The sequence below is a fragment of the Bos mutus genome, chromosome 7 (genome assembly GCF_027580195.1).
Source record: "Bos mutus isolate GX-2022 chromosome 7, NWIPB_WYAK_1.1, whole genome shotgun sequence".
NCBI classification, from domain to species: domain Eukaryota; kingdom Metazoa; phylum Chordata; class Mammalia; order Artiodactyla; family Bovidae; genus Bos; species Bos mutus.
Window position 1 is genome coordinate 81,865,496 of NC_091623.1, and position 19,258 is coordinate 81,884,753.

General features: G+C 36.1%; 1 protein-coding gene across 1 annotated transcript; it reads left to right on the top strand.

Annotated features, from left to right (window-relative positions):
- The first annotated feature begins 10,243 nt into the window (after positions 1–10,243).
- LOC102275519 (olfactory receptor 2T1) lies at positions 10,244–11,200 on the top strand. Its single transcript, XM_005896329.3, has one exon. It carries the CDS (start codon positions 10,244–10,246, stop codon positions 11,198–11,200), a length of 957 nt encoding a protein of 318 aa, XP_005896391.3.
- The last annotated feature ends 8,058 nt before the right edge of the window (positions 11,201–19,258 follow it).

Below are 19,258 nucleotides of genomic sequence, written 5' to 3' on the forward strand. Positions count from 1 at the left end.
AGAAAACTTCACTTCATTGCCTTCTCAGAAAACTATATAAACTCCTGCCTCTTCTCACTTCTGAGCACTTCCCATTGCTCCAGGAAACCTAAACATGGAAAACCAAGAGACAGTTCAGCATTCTTTAATGGTCTGCAACTTTCTTTCTGCCTTTTCAGTTTTTCACAATTGTCCCTCATAGGTTTCTAAAATTTCTTATTAAAATAGGTTAAGCATTAACACACATGTCTAGAAAGCTGGAGGATTTGTGCAATCTGTTCTGACAATGAAAAAATATTTCAAAGATTTTTAATGTGGCATTTTTAAAAAAGAAAATTCCTTTTGCCAATTTATATTACAAAATTTCTCTTAATAACTTGCTGCATGTCTCTTTTTGACCTAACTCCATCATCAGTTGCTAAGGATACCTCTAGTTTACAATTCAGTAAATTCAAGCTCATAAACCTAAATCTCTATGTTTTGTATCATCATGGGTAATATGCAGAGGAAACCTGGGCACAGAAGTCAGAACTTGAAATCTTTCCTGTTATGGATATTCAGGACTATGAGTCTCTTATTGTTTTTTTTTTTTTTTTTTTTTCTTCAATATAAGCTTGAGAAAAATTAAATCTGCTAAATATAATTATCTTCTTTTCTAGTAACATATCTTCTATTTTATGAAAAATCTCTTTGTTCCTTATCTCTTTTAGCTATTTAAAGTTCTTGTAGCTTGCTGAATTTTGATTTTACTAAATTTTGTATGACTATCTCCACATTTGATGGCTTAGTGATCAAGAACTCACTCATACACTCCACCTTTGAAGGACCTACCTTAACTTGAATGACAGTCTGGAGAGGATTCAACTCTATGTAAGTGACAGAGACATTTTTATACAGTTAGAACAAAGTTTACAATAATATTAAACATTTTGGTGATCTTTTTATATCATTGAAGTGTGTTTCATTCCTTTAAGCATACCAGGAAACATGTAACATGCTGCTTTTAATAGGCAGCATTCAGATTAAATTATTGAGAAAAGATTTGAGAAATGTGAGTTGATGAGGTTAAACAAGGAGAGATGAATCAAGGCAAAATGAATCAGTTTATGACTTTTTTAAAAGTAAATAATTGGATTTAGAGGTTCAAGGTTTTATCTAAACAATAAGAAATCCTTGATTAAATTAAGCAATTCAATGAATCATCTAGAAGCTTCTGCAATATTTAAAACAACTTTGTACATTCCTCCTTACCTATTATCTTAATGAAAATTCAAGTCTTTTGAAATTGTGCAGTAAGATAACAGATGACAAATCAAACTCTGATGAGCACGTAGCCTAGTTTTTCTCAATGACACGTTAAATATCTGGTGAATAAGGAAATGGCTGAATTTCCATAGCATATCTTAGGAGTTTGACTGAATAGATTCTCATTGCATGATATAAACAAAATTTATGCAAGCTGAATCTTGAGCTATAAAGGCTGGGTTATCTACAACTCAGGAACTGCAAATCTCAGGTTACAAGCTCAATGGGGGCCCTCCATCCCAACTGCAAGTACATTGAGAAGAAGATTACTTACTTCACTTTCTTTCTGGGAGTGATCTAGAATATGTATTACAAATCTTAGGTTTGGGAGTACTATTAAGTGGAACTGTGCAAAGAATTTTCTTTTTATAAACTATTTATCTATCTCTGTGTTTAACCTTAGCAAAATCTTTACTCTCCTTTTTAAGTAAATTTAATAGTTTAAGTAAAATTTAGCCTTATGAATTAGATGAAGACAGGGAAAGAACTATTTGAAGGGCTAAATGAAAAACTTGCATAGTATCATAGTTTACAGAGCACAGATATAAACCGGATATAAAAACAAACAAACAAAAATATTTCCAGGGTATTTGGTTCTGGAAAATTCAATCCTAGAATAATGTCTTTTTTTTTTTTTCTTACCACTTAAGGAAATTAATTGTTTTATATTTCTAGAGTATGATAACACATTTACAGGAGACTTGGAAAATACAGAATAAGATTACATATAATTCCTAGTGTAATGTCTTGAAATTGAGATACTGAATTTTAAAACAGATATTGCCAAAGATCATCCCAAATGAATACAGGAAAGGAGTCCTTTGGCAAGAAATGTATAGATTAATGCACATAAGCATTGGAAAGCATAAACTGACACAAAGAAGGGTGTTTTTCCACTTTCTAGTCATGTTCTTTTTCAGTCTATCTTTTCCGACTCTAAAGTCTTGTTCTCATTATGAATGGCTGAATGTTACAAAGTAAAGAAACTGCGTCTGAGTGGACCTAGAGGACAAAGCAGGAGGATTTATGAGCAGCTTTTAGTTCAAGTGAACACAGAATTTCATAGCAAAGGGGCTGTTGCCCTGAAGGACCATGGAGTATGCTCTTTAATTTGGTAGAAAGTTCATCAGTGGTAGCATATAAGCAGAAGGCTGTAATTTACAACGTTGAGATACCAATGTCACTTGATTTAAAGGACAGGCTTGGTGATCATTCAAACTGGGTAGGAAAAAGTGATTTGCAACCATCCCGATTCAACCAAATGTCTACACCCAGAAAAAACAGGAGCTACTAGTAGCAATTGCCTCTGGATGTAATAAATGCATCACTTTCACTTAATGGGTGGTAAGTATAATAAAAAAGAATTTAAGTAAGCCTTAAAGATAATTTAACTTGCCAGTTTTGCTCAATAACTTTTCTTTGTTATGATATCATAATTTGCAGGTTGAGCATAAATATGCTTCTCGAAATTATTAGGTTCTCATCAGTGTGATGCACACACTTTTCTGAGAATATACAACAGAGTATTTCCTTCAACCTAAGAGATATCTGAGGAAAAAATACAGAATCTAAATGCTGAATTATTCTCACCCAGAGTGCCAGATTTCTTAGATTTGACATTCAAAAGGTATTTACAATTCAAATTCATAGATTTTAGATCTATGTGTAGATAGCTTAAAGAAAAGTTAGGGATTTTTACACATTTGCCAATTATTTTAAAATAAGATATATGTGTATAGCATTAATTTTTTACTTTGCAATTGTATAAAATATTTTCACCTATAATTGAGAGCAGGAGGAGAAGAGGGCAACAGAGGATGAGATAGTTGGATAGCATCACCAATTCAATGGACATGAGTTTGAGCAAATTCTGGGAGACAGTGACGGTCAGGGAAGCCTGGCATGCTGCCATGATGGTGTCACAAAGAGTGGGACATTGTTCAGTTAGGAACTGAACAATGGATTTCTTATTTTATCTATAGGGTAATCTTGAATGTTGTCATCTAAATTTACTACAAATGAAAAGCAAAGATTAGACAATGTAGGGACAGAACCAGATACACAAAATTAATTTTTGTCATGGGTTGATGCTGCTGTCCAGTTGCTAAGTCCTCTCTAACTCTTTGGAACCCCATGGACTGCAGCATTTCAGGCTTCCCTGTACTTCACTATCTCCCAGAGTTTGCTCAAATTCATGTTCTCTGACTCAGTGATATTATCTAACCATCTCTTCCTCCCCACCCTCTTTTTTTTTTTTTTTCTTTCAATCTTTCCCAGCATCAGGGTCTTTTGCAATGAGTCAGCTTTTCCCATAAGGTAGTCAAAGTACTGGAGCTTCATCTTCAGCATAAATCCTTCCAATGAATATCCAGGGTTGATTTCCTTTAGTATTAATTGATTTGCTCTCCTTGCAGTTTAAGGGACTCTCAAGAGTCTTCTTCAGCACCACATTTGGAAAGCATCAGTTCATTGGCACTTAGCCTTCTTTATTGTCCAACTCTCAGATACGTACATGACTCCTGGAAAAACCGTAGCTTTGACTAAATGAACTTTTGTCTGCAAAGTGAGGTCTGTGCTTTTAAACATGCTTTCTAGGTTTGTCATAGCTTTCCTTTCAAGGAACAAGCATCTTTTATTTTCATGGCTGCCGTCAATCTGCAGTGATTTTGGAACTCAAGAAAATAAATTTTGTCGCTAACTCTAACTTTTCCCCTTTTATTTGTCATGAAGTAATGGACTGGAAGACAAGATCTTAGTATTTTAAATGTTCAGTTTTAACCCACCTTTTTCACTCTCCTCTTTCAACCTTATATAGAGGCTTCTTAGTTCCTCTTCATTTTATGTCATTAGAGTGGTATCAGGTGTATATCTGAGATTGTTGATATTTCTCCCAGCAATCTTGATTCCAGCTTGTGATTCATCCAGTCCTGCATTTCACATGATATGCTCTGTATAAAAGTTAAATAAACAGGGTAACAATATATAGCCTTGACGTACTCCTTTCCCAATTTTGAACTCCTTTCCCAGTTAATTGTTCCATGTAAGGTTCTAACTGTTGCTTTTTGACCTGTGTTCAGGCTTCTCAGGAGAAGATAAGGTGGTCTGATATCCCCATGTCCTTAAGAATTTTCCAGTTTGTTGTAATCCACACAAAGACTTTAGCTTAGTCAATGAAGCAAAAGTGAATGTTTTCCTGGAATTCCCTTGCTTTTCCTATAATCCAATGGATGTTGGCAATTCGATCTCTGGTTCCTCTACCTTTCTAAACCCAACTTGTACATCTGAAAGCTTTGATTCACATACTACTGAGGCTTAGCTTGAAGAATTTTGAGCATAACCTTTGTTGTTGTTCAGTTGTTCAGGCATGTCTGACTCTTCACAACCTCGTGAACTATAGCACTCAGGCTTCCCTGTCCTTCACTATCTTCCAGAGTTTGCTGAGACCCATGTCCATTGAGTTGATGATGCCATACAACCATCTCATCCTCTGTCATCCCTTTCTCCTCCTGCCTTCAACCTTTCCCAGCATCAGAGGCTTTTCCAATGAGTCAGCTCTTCTCATCAGTTCCCCAAAGTATTGGAGTTTCAGCTTCAGCATCAGTCCTTCCAATGAATATTCAGGGCTGATTTCCTTTAGGATTTATTGATTTGATCTCTTTGCAGTCCAAGGGACTCTCAAGAGTCTTCTCCAACACTATGGCTCGAAAGCATCAATTCTTCAGTGTTCAGCTTTCTTTATGGTTCAACTCACATCTGTACATGACTACTGGAAAAACCATAGCTTTGACTATATGGATGTTTGTCAGCAAAGTGATGTCTCTGTTTTTTAATACACTATCTAGGTTTGTCATAGCTTTTCTTCCAAGGAGCAAGTGTCTTTTTAACTTCATGGCTACAGTCACCATCCCTAGCAATTTTGGAGCCCAAGAAAATAAAGTGTGTCACTGTTTCCATGGTTTTCCCATCTATTTTCCCTGAAGTGATGGAAACAGATACCATGGTCTTAGTCATTTGAATGTTGAGTTTTAAGCCAGCTTTTTCACTTCCTTCTTTCACCTTAATCAAAAGGCTCTTTAGTTCCTCTTACCTTTCTGCCATAAGGGTGGTATCATCTCCATATCTGAGATATTTGATATTTCTCCTGTCTTTCTTGCTTCCAGCTTGAGTTTCATCCAGTCCAGCATTTCACATGATGTACTCTGCATATAAGTTAAATAAGCAGAATGATAACATACATCCTTGACATACTCCTTTCCCAATATTGAACTAGTTCATTGTTACGTGTTTGGTTCTAACTGTTACTTCTTGACCTGCATGCAGGTTTCTTAGGAGGCATATAAAACGGTCTGGTATTCCCTTTACAAACTTTCCACAGTTTGTTGTTATCCACACCATCAAAGATTTTAGCATAGTCAATGAAGCATATATTTTACTGGAATTCTCTTGCTTTTTCTTTGATCCAGTAGATGTTGGCAATTTGATCTCTGATTCCTCTGTCTTTTAAATCTACCTTGCACATCTGGTAGTTCTTGGTTCATATGCTACTGAAGCCTAGCTTGAAGGATTTTGAGGATTAACTTGCTAGCATGTGAAATGAGTGCAATTGTGCAGTAGCTTAAACATTCTTTGGCACTGCCCTTTTTAGGTTTGGAATGAAAACTGACCTTTTACAGTCCTCTGGCCACTTCTGAGTTTTCCAAATTTACTGGCATATTGAGTGCAGCACTTTAATTGTATCACCTTTTAGGATTTGAAATAGATTTGCTGGAATTCCATCACCTCCACTAGCTTTGTTGGTAGTAATGCTTCTTAAGTCCTTCTTGACTTCAAACTCCAGGATATCTGGCTCTAGGTCAGTGACCACACTATCGTGGTTATCCCAGTCTTTAAGTCCTTTTCTTTTATAGTTCTTCTATGTATTCTGGCCACCACTTCTTAATCTCTTCTACCTCTGTTAGGTCCTTACAATTTCTGTCCTTTATCATGCCCATCCTTGCATAAGATGTTCCCTTGATACCTCCAATTTTCTTGAAGAGAGCTCTAGTCATTCCCATTCTATTGTTTTCCTCTACTCCTTTGTATTGTTCATTGAAGAAAGTCTTCTTATCTCTCCTTCCTTTTCTCTGGAATTCTGTATTCAGTTGTGTATATCTTTCCCTTTCTCCTTTGACTTTCAAATCTCTTCTTTACTCAGCTATTTTTGTAAGACCTCCTCAGACAACCACTTTGCCTTCTTACATTTCTTTTTCTGTAGGATGATTTTGGTTACTGCCTCCTGTGCAATGTTATGAACCTCCATATCCATGTTTCTTCTGGCACTCTGTCTACCAGATCTAATCCCTTGAATCATTTTGTCACATCTACTGCATAATCATGAGGGATTTGATTTAAGGTCATACTTGAAAGGCCTAGTGATTTTCCCTACCTTCTTCAATTTAAGCCTGAAATTTGCAATAAGAAGCCCATGATCTGAACAACAATTAGCTCAAGGTCTTGTTTTTGCTGACTATATAGGGCTTCTCCATCACTGGCTGCAAAGAATATAATCAATCTCATTTTGATATTGACCAACGGGTGATGTCCATGTGTAGAATCATCTCTTGTGCTGTTGGAACATCTCTTGTGCTCTTGGAAAATGATATTTTCTATGTGTGCTTTATTTTGTCAAGTTTGCTCTTGACAAAACTCTGTTAGCCTTTGTCCTGCTTCATTTTGTACTCCAAAGCCAAACTTGCCTGTTACTCCAGGTATCTTTTGACTTCCTTTTTGCCTTCCAGTCCCCTATGGTGATATGACATCTTTTTTGTGTTTGTTCTAAAAGATCTTGTAGGCCTTCATAGAACTATTCAGCTTCAGCTTCTTCAACATCAGTGGTTGGGGCATAGACTTAGGTTACTGTGATGTTGACTGGTTTGCCTTGGAAACAAACCAAAATCATTCTGTCATTTTTGAGATTGCCCCCAAGTACTGCATTTTAGACTCTTTTGTTGATTATGATGGCTACTCCATTTCTTATAAGGGATTCTTGCCCACAGCAGTAGATATATTGGTCATGTAAATTAAATTCTCCCAGCTCATTTCAGTTCACTGATACCTAAGATGTCAATGTTCACTCTTGCTGTCTCCTGCTTGACCACTTCAAATTTACCTTTATTCATGGATCTGACATTCCAGGTTCCTATGTAATACTGTTTTTTATAGCATTGATCTTTACTCTCACCACTAGACACATTCATAACTCAGCATTGTTTCTGCTTTGGCCTAGGCTTTTCATTCTTTCTGGAGCTGTTAGTAATTGCCCTCCTCCCTTCTCCAATGATCCTTCCACCTTGAGGCTCATCTTCTGATGTCATATCCTTTTGCCTTTCATACTGTTGATGAGGTTCTTGTGACACTACTATTGGAATTTTTGCATTCCCTACCCCAGTGGACCACTTGTCTGTCAGAACTCTCCTCTATGACCCATCCTTCTTAGGTGGCCCTGCACAGCATGGCTCATAGCTTCATTCAATTTTGCAAGTCCCTTCACCACTACAAGGCTGTGAGCCATGAAGAAAATGTCATTGTTAGGAGAAATCAATTCATTTGATTCCAAATTTTGTTTTACTGTATGTATATCACATCCTTTCAGAAACAAGGTCCTCTATAAAGTGACAGAATCATTTCAGGCATTTTATAATTATTCTCATTTTTACTAAATCAAAACAAAGTAATATAATCTGTGTGCAGAAGAAATTCACTTATAGCCTCATTATGTTATCCCATAATGAGATTGCAAATAATAAATTTAATCAAATGGGGTTGTTCTCTAACAACTTAGGCTTTTTTTTTTTTTTTCAACTTAGGCTTTTTAACATGCAATTAAAAAGGTAATACCAGTTTCCTGATAAAGGAAGAAGTCTTTGGAGTTGCCTATGTTATTGCTTGAAATATAGGGCCAGGTAGGAAAAAAAAACATATATATATGGCAGCAGAAAATGTTTAAAAGTTTTAGAAATGAATGTGAATGGAGAGCAAAGAGAGCTATTTGATTTTGTAAAGCAATACATAACTTCCTCTCTGTTTATAGTGCCTTAGTACAAGAGGGGGAAAAAAATATGGGAGTTGTGAAAGCAGCTAAAACATTATTAATGTTTAGGCTTTTCCATAAACTGGACAGAATTTTTCCTTTAGATGCATAGTTTAGTAGTATTCATTAATTGGAAATTTAACAGCCAAAGAAAAATATGGCCAATTGAAATGATAATAAAATCATACACAGTGTCAGGAAAATATATGATATCTGGCACCAAAGATTTTAAAATTAGCAAGAAAATAAAGTAGAAAAGGAGAAAAACAGAGTTTACCTTCTTAAAATTCAACAGTCTAGATTATAATAATTAAGATGATATTCTCTTGATTAGGACTAATTTTCACTAGTCACATTAATGATTCAGTTCAGTTCAGTTGCTCAGTCATGTCTTTGCAATCCCATGGACTGCAGCACTCCAGGCCTCCCTGTCCATCACCAACTCCTGGAGCCTGCTCTAACTCATGTCCATTGAGTCAGTGATGCCATCCATTAATGATTACCTATAGTTAAAAATTTAACTATACACATTTAACAATTCACATTTTGGGCATACTTTACTTGATAGCCAGAATAATGTCTATTTGTTGTTCTGGGCTATAAGAACACAGAATGAATTGAGACCACTTGGTTCAAAAATCCCTGCCACCAACATCATGTGTGACTGTGGGAATATTACTTTTAAATCTGCCATCAGTGAAAGGGGGTTTTATAGTTTCTCACATCTAAGGTTTACTGTGAAGCTTGATGAGTCAATAGATATGAAGCACAAGGCAAAATTGTTCAGAATACCATTATAATTATCTCAATAGTGTTATTTTTCTGTGCAATTGACTCATATTCTCATATTTTTAGTATATTTAGAAGGAACATAGACTAATTTGATCAATTTAACTTTCAAACATGTTGATAAACTGTATCTCACCTTGACATATTTAACTCCAAGCACATGAAAACTCATCCTTAACTTTCAAAACTTTTGTTGTGGAATTTTTCCTTTATCATCACCAGAAGTTATATAGAACACAATCAATGAATTTTTCTTAATTATAAATTACTGGGAAAGATATTCCAGTTTCCAAAAACAATAGGTCAGTTGTTCATTATATGTGTTTTTGTGTCAGTGCTGAATCCTAACTGCTAATGCTACATGTTAATACTAATCATAAACCTAATGCTAATTATTCATCATCTTAAATGAAAGTTAATTTTCAAAAAATAAAAATAATTCTTTAACAGTGAATGCCTCTTGTATGGGATGATCCTTTCACATCTGGGTTTGAGAGAGTAATTTCCATTGCCCACTTTACTTCCTCTATTCAATTTTGTCTGCAATATAGATGAACTGACACCATGAAAACACTTACAGACATTGACTTGCATCCCAAATGGTAAATTACTTATATTTGTGAGTAAAAGTCAGACACACACTATGAACAGCCAGTCCTGAGATGTTTTGAAGTTGGTGCTGATAATTGTAACAATAAAGATACACTGAATAAGGATAGCATCCAAGGTAGTATTTTCACACACAGAGATGCACACACATATGCAACAGACCAGGTTATGTTTAACTACCATATATCATGCTGTGCATCCTTAAGTGTGGTTATGTGTATCACTGTTGTATGATAGCATCTGCTGATGTCATCTTGTCCAATGATTTAAAGAATTATTGATTTAAAAGAATTTTACTTAAAACCCTTCTAGAATAGACTAGTTGCTAAGTATCAGTAGCAAAGTAATATGAAGAAAAATATGTTAAATGTTTTCTTCCAACTTTTAGAAATCTACTTCTTAACAATCAATCTGTATGCTGTGTTAATTCCTTGTAAACATCATGGTTTTATTTTAAAGATTCTAGGTCACAGCAGTGCCCTCATGGGATCAATGGAAGAGTACAACACATCCTCTACAGACTTGACTTTCATGGGGCTGTTTAATAGAAAGGAAACATCAGGCCTGCTTTTTGCCATCATCTCTATTATCTTTTTTACTGCATTGATGGCCAACGGGGTCATGATATTTCTGATCCACACTGATTCGCACCTCCACACCCCCATGTACTTCCTACTTAGCCACCTCTCCTTCATTGACATGATGTACATTTCTACCATTGTGCCCAAGATGTTGGTAGATTACCTGCTGGATCAAAGGACCATCACCTTTGTGGGATGCACAGCTCAACACTTCCTCTACCTCACCCTTGTGGGAGCTGAGTTCTTCCTGTTGGGTCTCATGGCCTATGACCGCTACGTGGCCATCTGTAACCCGCTCCGCTATCCAATCCTAATGAGCCGCCGTGTTTGCTGGATGATTATAGCAGGTTCCTGGTTTGGGGGCTCTTTAGATGGCTTTCTTCTAACTCCCATAACCATGAGTTTCCCCTTCTGCAACTCTCGGGAGATTAACCATTTCTTCTGTGAGGCACCTGCAGTCCTGAAATTGGCTTGTGCAGACACAGCTCTCTATGAGACAGTGATGTATGTGTGTTGTGTCTTGATGTTACTGATTCCTTTCTCTGTGGTGATTGCCTCCTATGCTCAAATCCTGACCACAGTCCACCGCATGAGCTCAGTGGAAGGGAGAAAGAAGGCATTTGCCACCTGTTCATCTCACATGACAGTGGTGACCTTGTTCTATGGGGCTGCCATGTACACTTACATGCTGCCACACTCTTACCACCGGCCAGAACAAGACAAAGTCTTCTCTGTGTTCTACACCATCCTCACACCCATGCTTAATCCACTCATCTACAGTTTGAGAAACAAAGATGTAACTGGAGCTATGAAGAGGGTACTGGACAGGTTCAAGCGTACACAGAGAGTGTCAGGGGATGCTTTTTGACACTTGGCTCCTTCCTATGCAAATGGTGAATGGGAGCCTCTTTGACCAATGTGGCCATGCTCAGTGAAAGATTAAACTGGAGGATAGGTTCAAATGTGAGGGGAAAAATCATTATAAAAAGTGTGTCTTCTTGGTCTCCTTTCCTTCATCTTCCTTTCCTCCTGCCTTATTCATATGTATTCAAGATAAATGCTCAGTGATTTCCAGAAACACAAACTAAAATTTCATACTCAGCAATTTTACCTTTTGGAGGTAAAATAAATTGCATGTGACTTTAGATAGCATGAAGTATGTTAAGGAGTACAAGACAGAAGATGGCACTACAAACATACATGATTCTAGTGTATAGACAGAGCTCACCATCTAAGGATAAGAGAAATCTTTTTTTTTTTCTAGGTTTATATTAATATTCTGACCCAGCCATTTAGGAAGACAGATAGATAGCTAATTGTACGTCCCAAGATGTAAGATGATAAGAAAAGTCACAGCATATTTTCTCAAGAAGCCATTATACTTGCTAAAATCATTAGGTGATTTTTTTAAATTTTATGTAGAAATAACGTATTTAACTTTTGCTTGTTTTCAACACATTATCAAGAACTATTTGTGAGAGAAACTAAAATTGGTGGATGAGAGCAAATGACATTGTACAGAGAAGACAGTGTGACAAGACTGTTTTCCTGAAAGCATTTCTAAGATGTTGGAGAAACATACAGGGGTACAAGTTGGAAAGATTCTAAAAGAATTTTTCAAATATGTCACAAATTAAGACATGTGACATTTTATCTTATCAAGATTAAGCATGTCAGTCATATAATAGAAGTTAGCTCATAGTTCATATCCATAGCCCCACTGAACCAGGAATTGAGAAAGAAGGCATGTGGCAAATCATGTTCACATCCTATATGACTCTACAAAGTAGTCACTCAAGGATAAAAGGGGCGACTTTATTAAATTCCTCATGTTTATTATCATATTGGTAAATCTGTCCAAAACTTAACAACTTAAATGTCTTGTCAGATTCATCAACCTCATAATAAATGAAGCACTCATTATGAGTTCTAATTTACTGATGAAAAATAGGGGTCAAGGAATTCTTTAGAGTAACATTTTTTTACCTGTTTTAAAAATAGATTTATTTTTAAGAACAGTTTTAGTTTAACAGAAAAATTAAGTTGAAGGTACAGAGTAGGGTAACATTTCAATTAATGCCCTAAATTGCAGGATTTCAGGAATGAGATTAATGGAATATGCATCTTTCAGATACAAGTCCCTCATTCATTCATTCGTCATAGATGTTAATACAATAAGCAAAGCACTCTCACTCACAGTGTTATATTTCAATTGGGCCAATACAATGAAAAGAAAGCACAAGCAAGAAAACAAGCAAACAATTTATATTTCCATCACATTGTATGTAACTGCAGCTGCCAAGGCTGAACATACCCATAACTTATGCCCTAGGAGGTACATACTTAGGTAAATTTCTAACAGATATATATATGCATAAGCTTCACCAGACATCATGTGGCAACAAACAAAAAATCAGAAGCTACCCAAAGGCTCACTGATGGTGAAATGAAGACATAAATTGTGGCATATCCGATATAATAATTGTTGCAGCACCACTAGTAACAACATGGATTGATCTCAAAAATGTAATGTTGGACTAATGAAGCAAGTTGTTACAAAAGCGTGTATTTGTGTAAAATACGGATCCAGCAAGACTAACCCATGCTTTGGGAAGGTTAGTGGTTGACATAGTGCGTGGGAAGACTTCATGTGCTGGTGGTTTTCTGTTTCTAGATGTGGATACATGATATACTCGGTGTTTATTTTTAAAAAGAATTGATCAAGTTCAAATTTTTGTATGTTTAAAGATTTTTATTACACTTCAATAAAAATGTTTACATATAAATATCAAATTTTCTTTATCTATTTATAAGATCTTTAAAATTTATTCAGTTGAATTCTTTTTTTTTCTTTTTTAAAATGTTGGTGGGAGTGTAGCAGTCTGAAGGACACTTCTGATAGCTTCAGGGACAACATGCACTCTGGCACCCACAAACACTGAGGGTTGTGGGAAAGTTCTCTTGTGTTGAGCGCCACCCTCTTTGTGTTGAGCCACTGATTTAATTGGCTTTTTAACCCCAGAGCAGGTCATCTTGAGCTAACAGAAGCTTCCACACTGAACCCAAGTCCCTAAACCTCTATTCAGTATGCAGTTACCCATCTGATTGGTATCCTCAGACCTCAGTTCTGTCCTCAGACTCCACTTTTAGAATTGCTGGTGGTTCCATCAGCAGTCCTAGATTTGGCTGGAATCCTAGTCCACAGGCCCCATTCTGCAGTCTGCAGATTCAGTTCTTTTCTCTGTCCCCAGTTCCACACTGGGCATTGCTGGTGGTACACACAGGCCTACTACAGGCCAGATCATGGCAACATCTCTTTGGTTTCTGCTGGTCTGTTAAATTTTAACCTGAGATAAAACTGTTAGATTGCATGCTGCCTATTACTCAGACTCCATGTAACAATAAATTTTTCATGGCATGGGTTAGGTTGACGCAAAGTCATCTGCCACCTCAAGAAAGTTCCTGTGCATTGATGTACACTGGAAAACATCACACAACACCCAACCTAGTGGTACAACTGCTTAGGTATTAGGTTGGCTTTGAAAGATTCAAAAGCTAAGGAAATGGGATTCTCAAATTTCAAAGAATTGAGTGTGTGACCTTCCAACACATCTGCTTTATTTATGTATAAGAACTCAATACCCTTTATTTGGATGTCATCTGTACCTTGTGCCTTGGATTAAACCTTTATTTACTTAAATTCTGAAGACATTTGGGCACATTGTACCACATTTCACCTTGGCTAATAGGCATCTACTTATTAGTCCCTCAATTGACCTACTCAATAAATAATGACGTATTTTACATTAAAAATCTGATACCACGTACTTATGATTTCAGGTAAAGGGAAGTCAGATTATGACTAAAATTCTGAGACTATTACAATGGCTGCTTCACAGAGAGTGAACGGTAGGGGGAAAAAAAACACATTAAAGCAGAAAGACCTCTTTGGCTGTCTTTCATATGTTCTGAAGAAAGATGCTCCTCTTACAGCTTAGAGTTTCAGGAGTAAAGATGTTAAGATGTACTGTAACTTGACACATATTTTGAAGGCATGGGTAATAGAAGCTCATGATATGTTGAGTTTGAGGTGTGAAAGAAATAGGAGAGTCAAGAAGAACTTCTAGATATCAGGCCTAAACAATAAAGTAGATGGTGAATATCTTTGTTGAAATAGAGTGAAGCAGGGTTTGTGCATAGAATTGAGATTTCTTTTTAAGAATGTTAAATTTCAAATGTCTATTGAGTATCTAAGTGGAAATACAATATAAAAAGCTGGATATTTTAATCGGTATATAATTTGGGTTACTAAGGCTTTAGGGGTCATTTCATGCAGATGAATGCAAAGACATGCTTATCCTCCTGCTCAGGTTTAGTTGCTCAGTCATGTCCAGCTCTTTGCAATCCTTTGGATTGTAGCTCGCCAGGCTCCTCTGTCCATGGGATTTTTCAGGCAAGAATACTGAAGTGGGTTGCCACTTCTTCCTCTAGAGGATTTTCTCGACCGAGACTGAATTCACATCTTCTGTGTTTCCTGCATTGGCAGGTGGATTCTTTGTTCCTCAGCAGTTTCTCAGGGATTAGGTTAAAAGATATACCTAGAGAGGCATTGTATAGAGAAGAAATGAAAACTGCAGAACTTGGTCAGAGAAATTTCAATATACTGATGTCAGGCCATGGAATAGGTGGCAACGAATTATTAGAAAAGATGTGAAAGGGAGGAGCCCACCATCTGAAATACTGGGTGTAGTTTGACTAATGTGAAACAGAAAGTTGAACACCTGAGTAACCAAGTTCATAGACACATTTATTCTCTCTAGAGATATTTCCGTGGCATGATTGAGAACACCCAATAAAGTGTGTTTATAAACACCCTACAAACACCCTATCAGAAGAAAGGTGAAGTTATATCTTAAGAGTTATGTGGGGTTAAGGTAAGGTTTAACAATTCCTTTTGGTATGAATAATATTAATACCATTTGGGTTTTGCCAGTCAATCCTAAAGGAAATCAACTCTAAATATTCATTGCAAGGACTGATGCTGAAGCTGAAGCTCCAATACTTTGGCCACCTGATGCAAAGGGCCAACTCATGGGGAAAGGCCCTGATGCTGGGAAAGATGAAGGCAAAAGGAGAAGTGGGTGGCAGAAGATGAATGGTTAGCCCCAGTGGCTTAATGGACATGAATATGAGCAAACTGTGGGAGATAATGGAAGACAGAGAAGGCTGGTGTGCTACAGTCCATAAGATCACAAAGAGTCCTACATGACTTAGTGACTCAGTAAAAACAGCAACCATTTAGATTTTGACAAGAAATGTCTGGTGTTGAAGGAAAAATCAAGTGATTCCAGAAAGGAGTATTTCAGGATGCAGGTTTGTTAATTGGGTGAAAGAGATTGGAATACAGAGTCCAGGTGGAAGGTTTAATTTTGAGTGGGAGCAGAAACACTTGCTCATAAAAAGCAAGGCTAGATTACATAAAATGAGGAAAAATAAAATTGAATATTTTAAATTTGTTCCCTTACTTCCATTATTCCTACTCCCTAATCCATCACTATTACACAGCTACCTGCTTATTTATTGTTTGTTAACACATGCCTGATAGATGAATTTCTATGGTCTTGGAAACACGATCTATGACAGCCAAATTTTTGGTTGAAATTATTATTTGAGTTCTTTTAAACTATTAGATTGATTTAAGCAGAAGAATGTGAAAAATTCTAAATCCCACAGTTAGAAACTTCACAAATTTTTGACATTTTGCCCTTCAGTTTTGACCTGTCTCGTTTACTGAGAATTGATAAGAAAGCTCAGTATGCAGTCCATTTACAGTGCTATTTGCTTGGAATTTTTGAATTTACGACTACCTGAGTTTAATATCATTACAGAAGAATGTAATGGGTGACTAAATTGTGTCAACTTATACAACCTGCTTCTGTGCTTTGGCCTGAGTCTTCAATAGATCAGATATCTGGTTGGCACATGACCAGCTAGTTCTCCTTTCTTTTTTTCTTCATAGCTTTATCACTTAGGTATGCATCCTTAAAAATCATAGTTTATTTTTGCCTATTTTTGAACTTAAAAATATTGCTATACCACATTTATTGTTTTCACATTTGGTTATTTCACTGAATATTGCATTTGTGATATTAATCTTTTTTTTTTTTTTGGTATAGATGCAGTTTATTCACTTTTCCTTAGTGTTTGGCATTCCGACTGAATATATTCCAATTGATCTATATCCATTCTATGGTTTTTAGGTACATTTTTTGTTTCCAGTTTTGTCTATCTGAAATAATTTTGCTTTTGATATTTCTGTACCTGTGTTCTCACACACAAATGGCCCCAAAATAGGGTGTATACCTAAGAGTGAAATTTTTGGAAAGCAAAGTTTGCACACCTTAAAATCTACTACAATCTGTATTTCAAAATAATGATATAAGTTTATAATCCATCTAGCAGTGTAGCCCTTCATTTGGTTAATATTTGGTATTGACTGAATTTTTTATTATGTGTATATCTATTGATTATATAATGCTACCCAACATGGTTTTAGTATCTATTTATTTGATTTCTAATGTATTTGAATAACTCATTTGTTTTTCAGTCACTTACACTTCTTTTGTAAAGTGGCTACTTTTTACCCATTTTTAATTAGATTTCTGCTTTTTTCTAAAGATGCACACAATTTTTAAAAAAATAAATATGCTGTGTGTTTTTAGTTTGTTATATAATGTACAATTGGTGACATTTGCATTTTTGATTCTCACTTATATGTAAATAGAATTATCAATATTTATTAATGTCATTGTGTTTATGTCTTATTTAATTAATTATTCTACAACAATAAAGGGGCTTCCCAGGTGGCTTTAGTGGTAAAGGACCCACCTGCCAATGCAGGAAATGTAAGAGGTGGATGTGATCCCTGGGTCGGGAAGATTCCCAGCAGGAAGGCATGGCAACCCCTCTAGTATTCTCACTTTGAGAATCCCATGAACAGAAGAGCTTGGCGGGCTACAATCCACAGGGTCACCAAAGTCAGACATGGCTGAAGCGATTTAGCATGCATAACAATAAAGTCATGAAGATATTCTTCTATTTTGTCTTCTAAAGACTCATTAAAAAAAACTTCACATTTTTATTTCTAAGCAACTAGAATGATTTATATAACATAAGAAGCAAAGCAAATTTTTCATTTTCCATATTGATAATTTTTCCAGCATAGTGAATTGATAAAATTTCCATTTTCTCTAATCCGCAATGACATCTCTGTTGTTTTAAAATCACATACTTACAAAGTGTTTTTGTTCTTGATGTCTGTAATTTCGATCCCCTCTTTTTTTCATATGGCTTCTCTATCAGGATTTACACCTAATCACTTTAGTAACCTCCACGTGGGTAAATCCAATTATTAATTCTCAGGCCTCATTGTATTTAACCCATCGGCAGCATTTCGTCATCAACTGAGGATATGCGTTTTGTTGTTTGTTTATTTCTCTTTAGTTTGGCTTCAGGTGTACTATATTGTGATGGTTTTATTTCATTCTCATTGATTTTTGTTTGCTTTTCCTTCTAAAATCTTCATTTTTTTCATTGTTTCCTTTATTCTGGCTCACTTCTTAACATTGCAGCGCCTCCAGCTCAGTTATGTGTCTTTCTATATCTATTTCCTGATCAGCTCTTCTAGCTTATTGGTTTATTCATATAATATCTCTATAATGATGACTCCAGTTCAGACCTCTTTCCTGAATTCCAGACCCATCCATTCAACTCCTTACTTGATATGGCCACTTGGATATCTAACTGTTTTTACAAATACACCTTTCACCAAACATGTAGACTTTTCTAGGCCCACCAATGGCAGTTAATCCCTTCCTGTAGCTCTATGTGAACTCTTGAGTTATCTCTGAAACTTTTCTTTCTCTTTATAACCATATACAGTCAGTGAGCAATTCTAGTTGGCTCTATCTTCAGATTACTTCTAGTCTCTAGCCACTTCTGAAATAGGCTCCAGGTTTATCTTAGTCCCCTAATATATTTCCAAAGCAGCAGCTAAAGTGAAGACCCATGAAATCATGTCACTTCTGTGGTTAAAACCCTGCTATAGCTTGCTGTTTCACATTTTAGATCTTAGTGAAATTTAAAATCCTTGTGATAGCTTCAAGGACCCCTCCAATATGCTCCCTCTTATTACCTCTTGATGTCTGTTCCTACTATTCCCAGCTCCTTACTGTGCTCCAGCTACCCTGGGTGTCCCGCCCTTTATTAATAGGCTAAGCACACTCCTACCTCAGGACTCTTCCAGTGGATTTTCATTCTGGAACTCTCTTCCCCCAAACTATCTTTATGGCTAAATTCTATATCTCTTTATGATTTAGCTCAACTGTTATTCTCCTAAAATAATGTACAGTGGTCAATGTTATTTTTAAAAGCAACAAACATTACCTCATCCTCAACAATTCCTTTCTTCCCTCACTTTACTATTTTTTCTCCAGCATTTGAAATTGTTTATCATGTTATACTGTTAACTAATTCTATTTAACTTTAATATTTGTGTCCCTGCTAAAATGAAAGCTCCATGAGATCAGAAGCCTTTGACTATTTGACAGCACAGAGTAGAAGCTCAGTAAATATTTATCTGATGAATTAACACTTCATAAAAATGCTCATATATGCATGGACCTGTTTATGAACTCTTTATTCTGTTCCTTTGATTTAATTGTCTCACAATGTATCAGCTTTACATTGTTTTAGTTAGGATAGCTTTAAAATAAAGCTTGATTTCTGAAATAGCAATTTTGCCTAAATTGTTCTTATTTAACATTGCGGCACTGGAGCAGTGGCTGTGCAGCACTGGAGCGACATTGAGGAGATACCCCATGTCCAAGGGAAAAGGAGAAGCCCCAGAAAGATGGTAGGAGGGGCA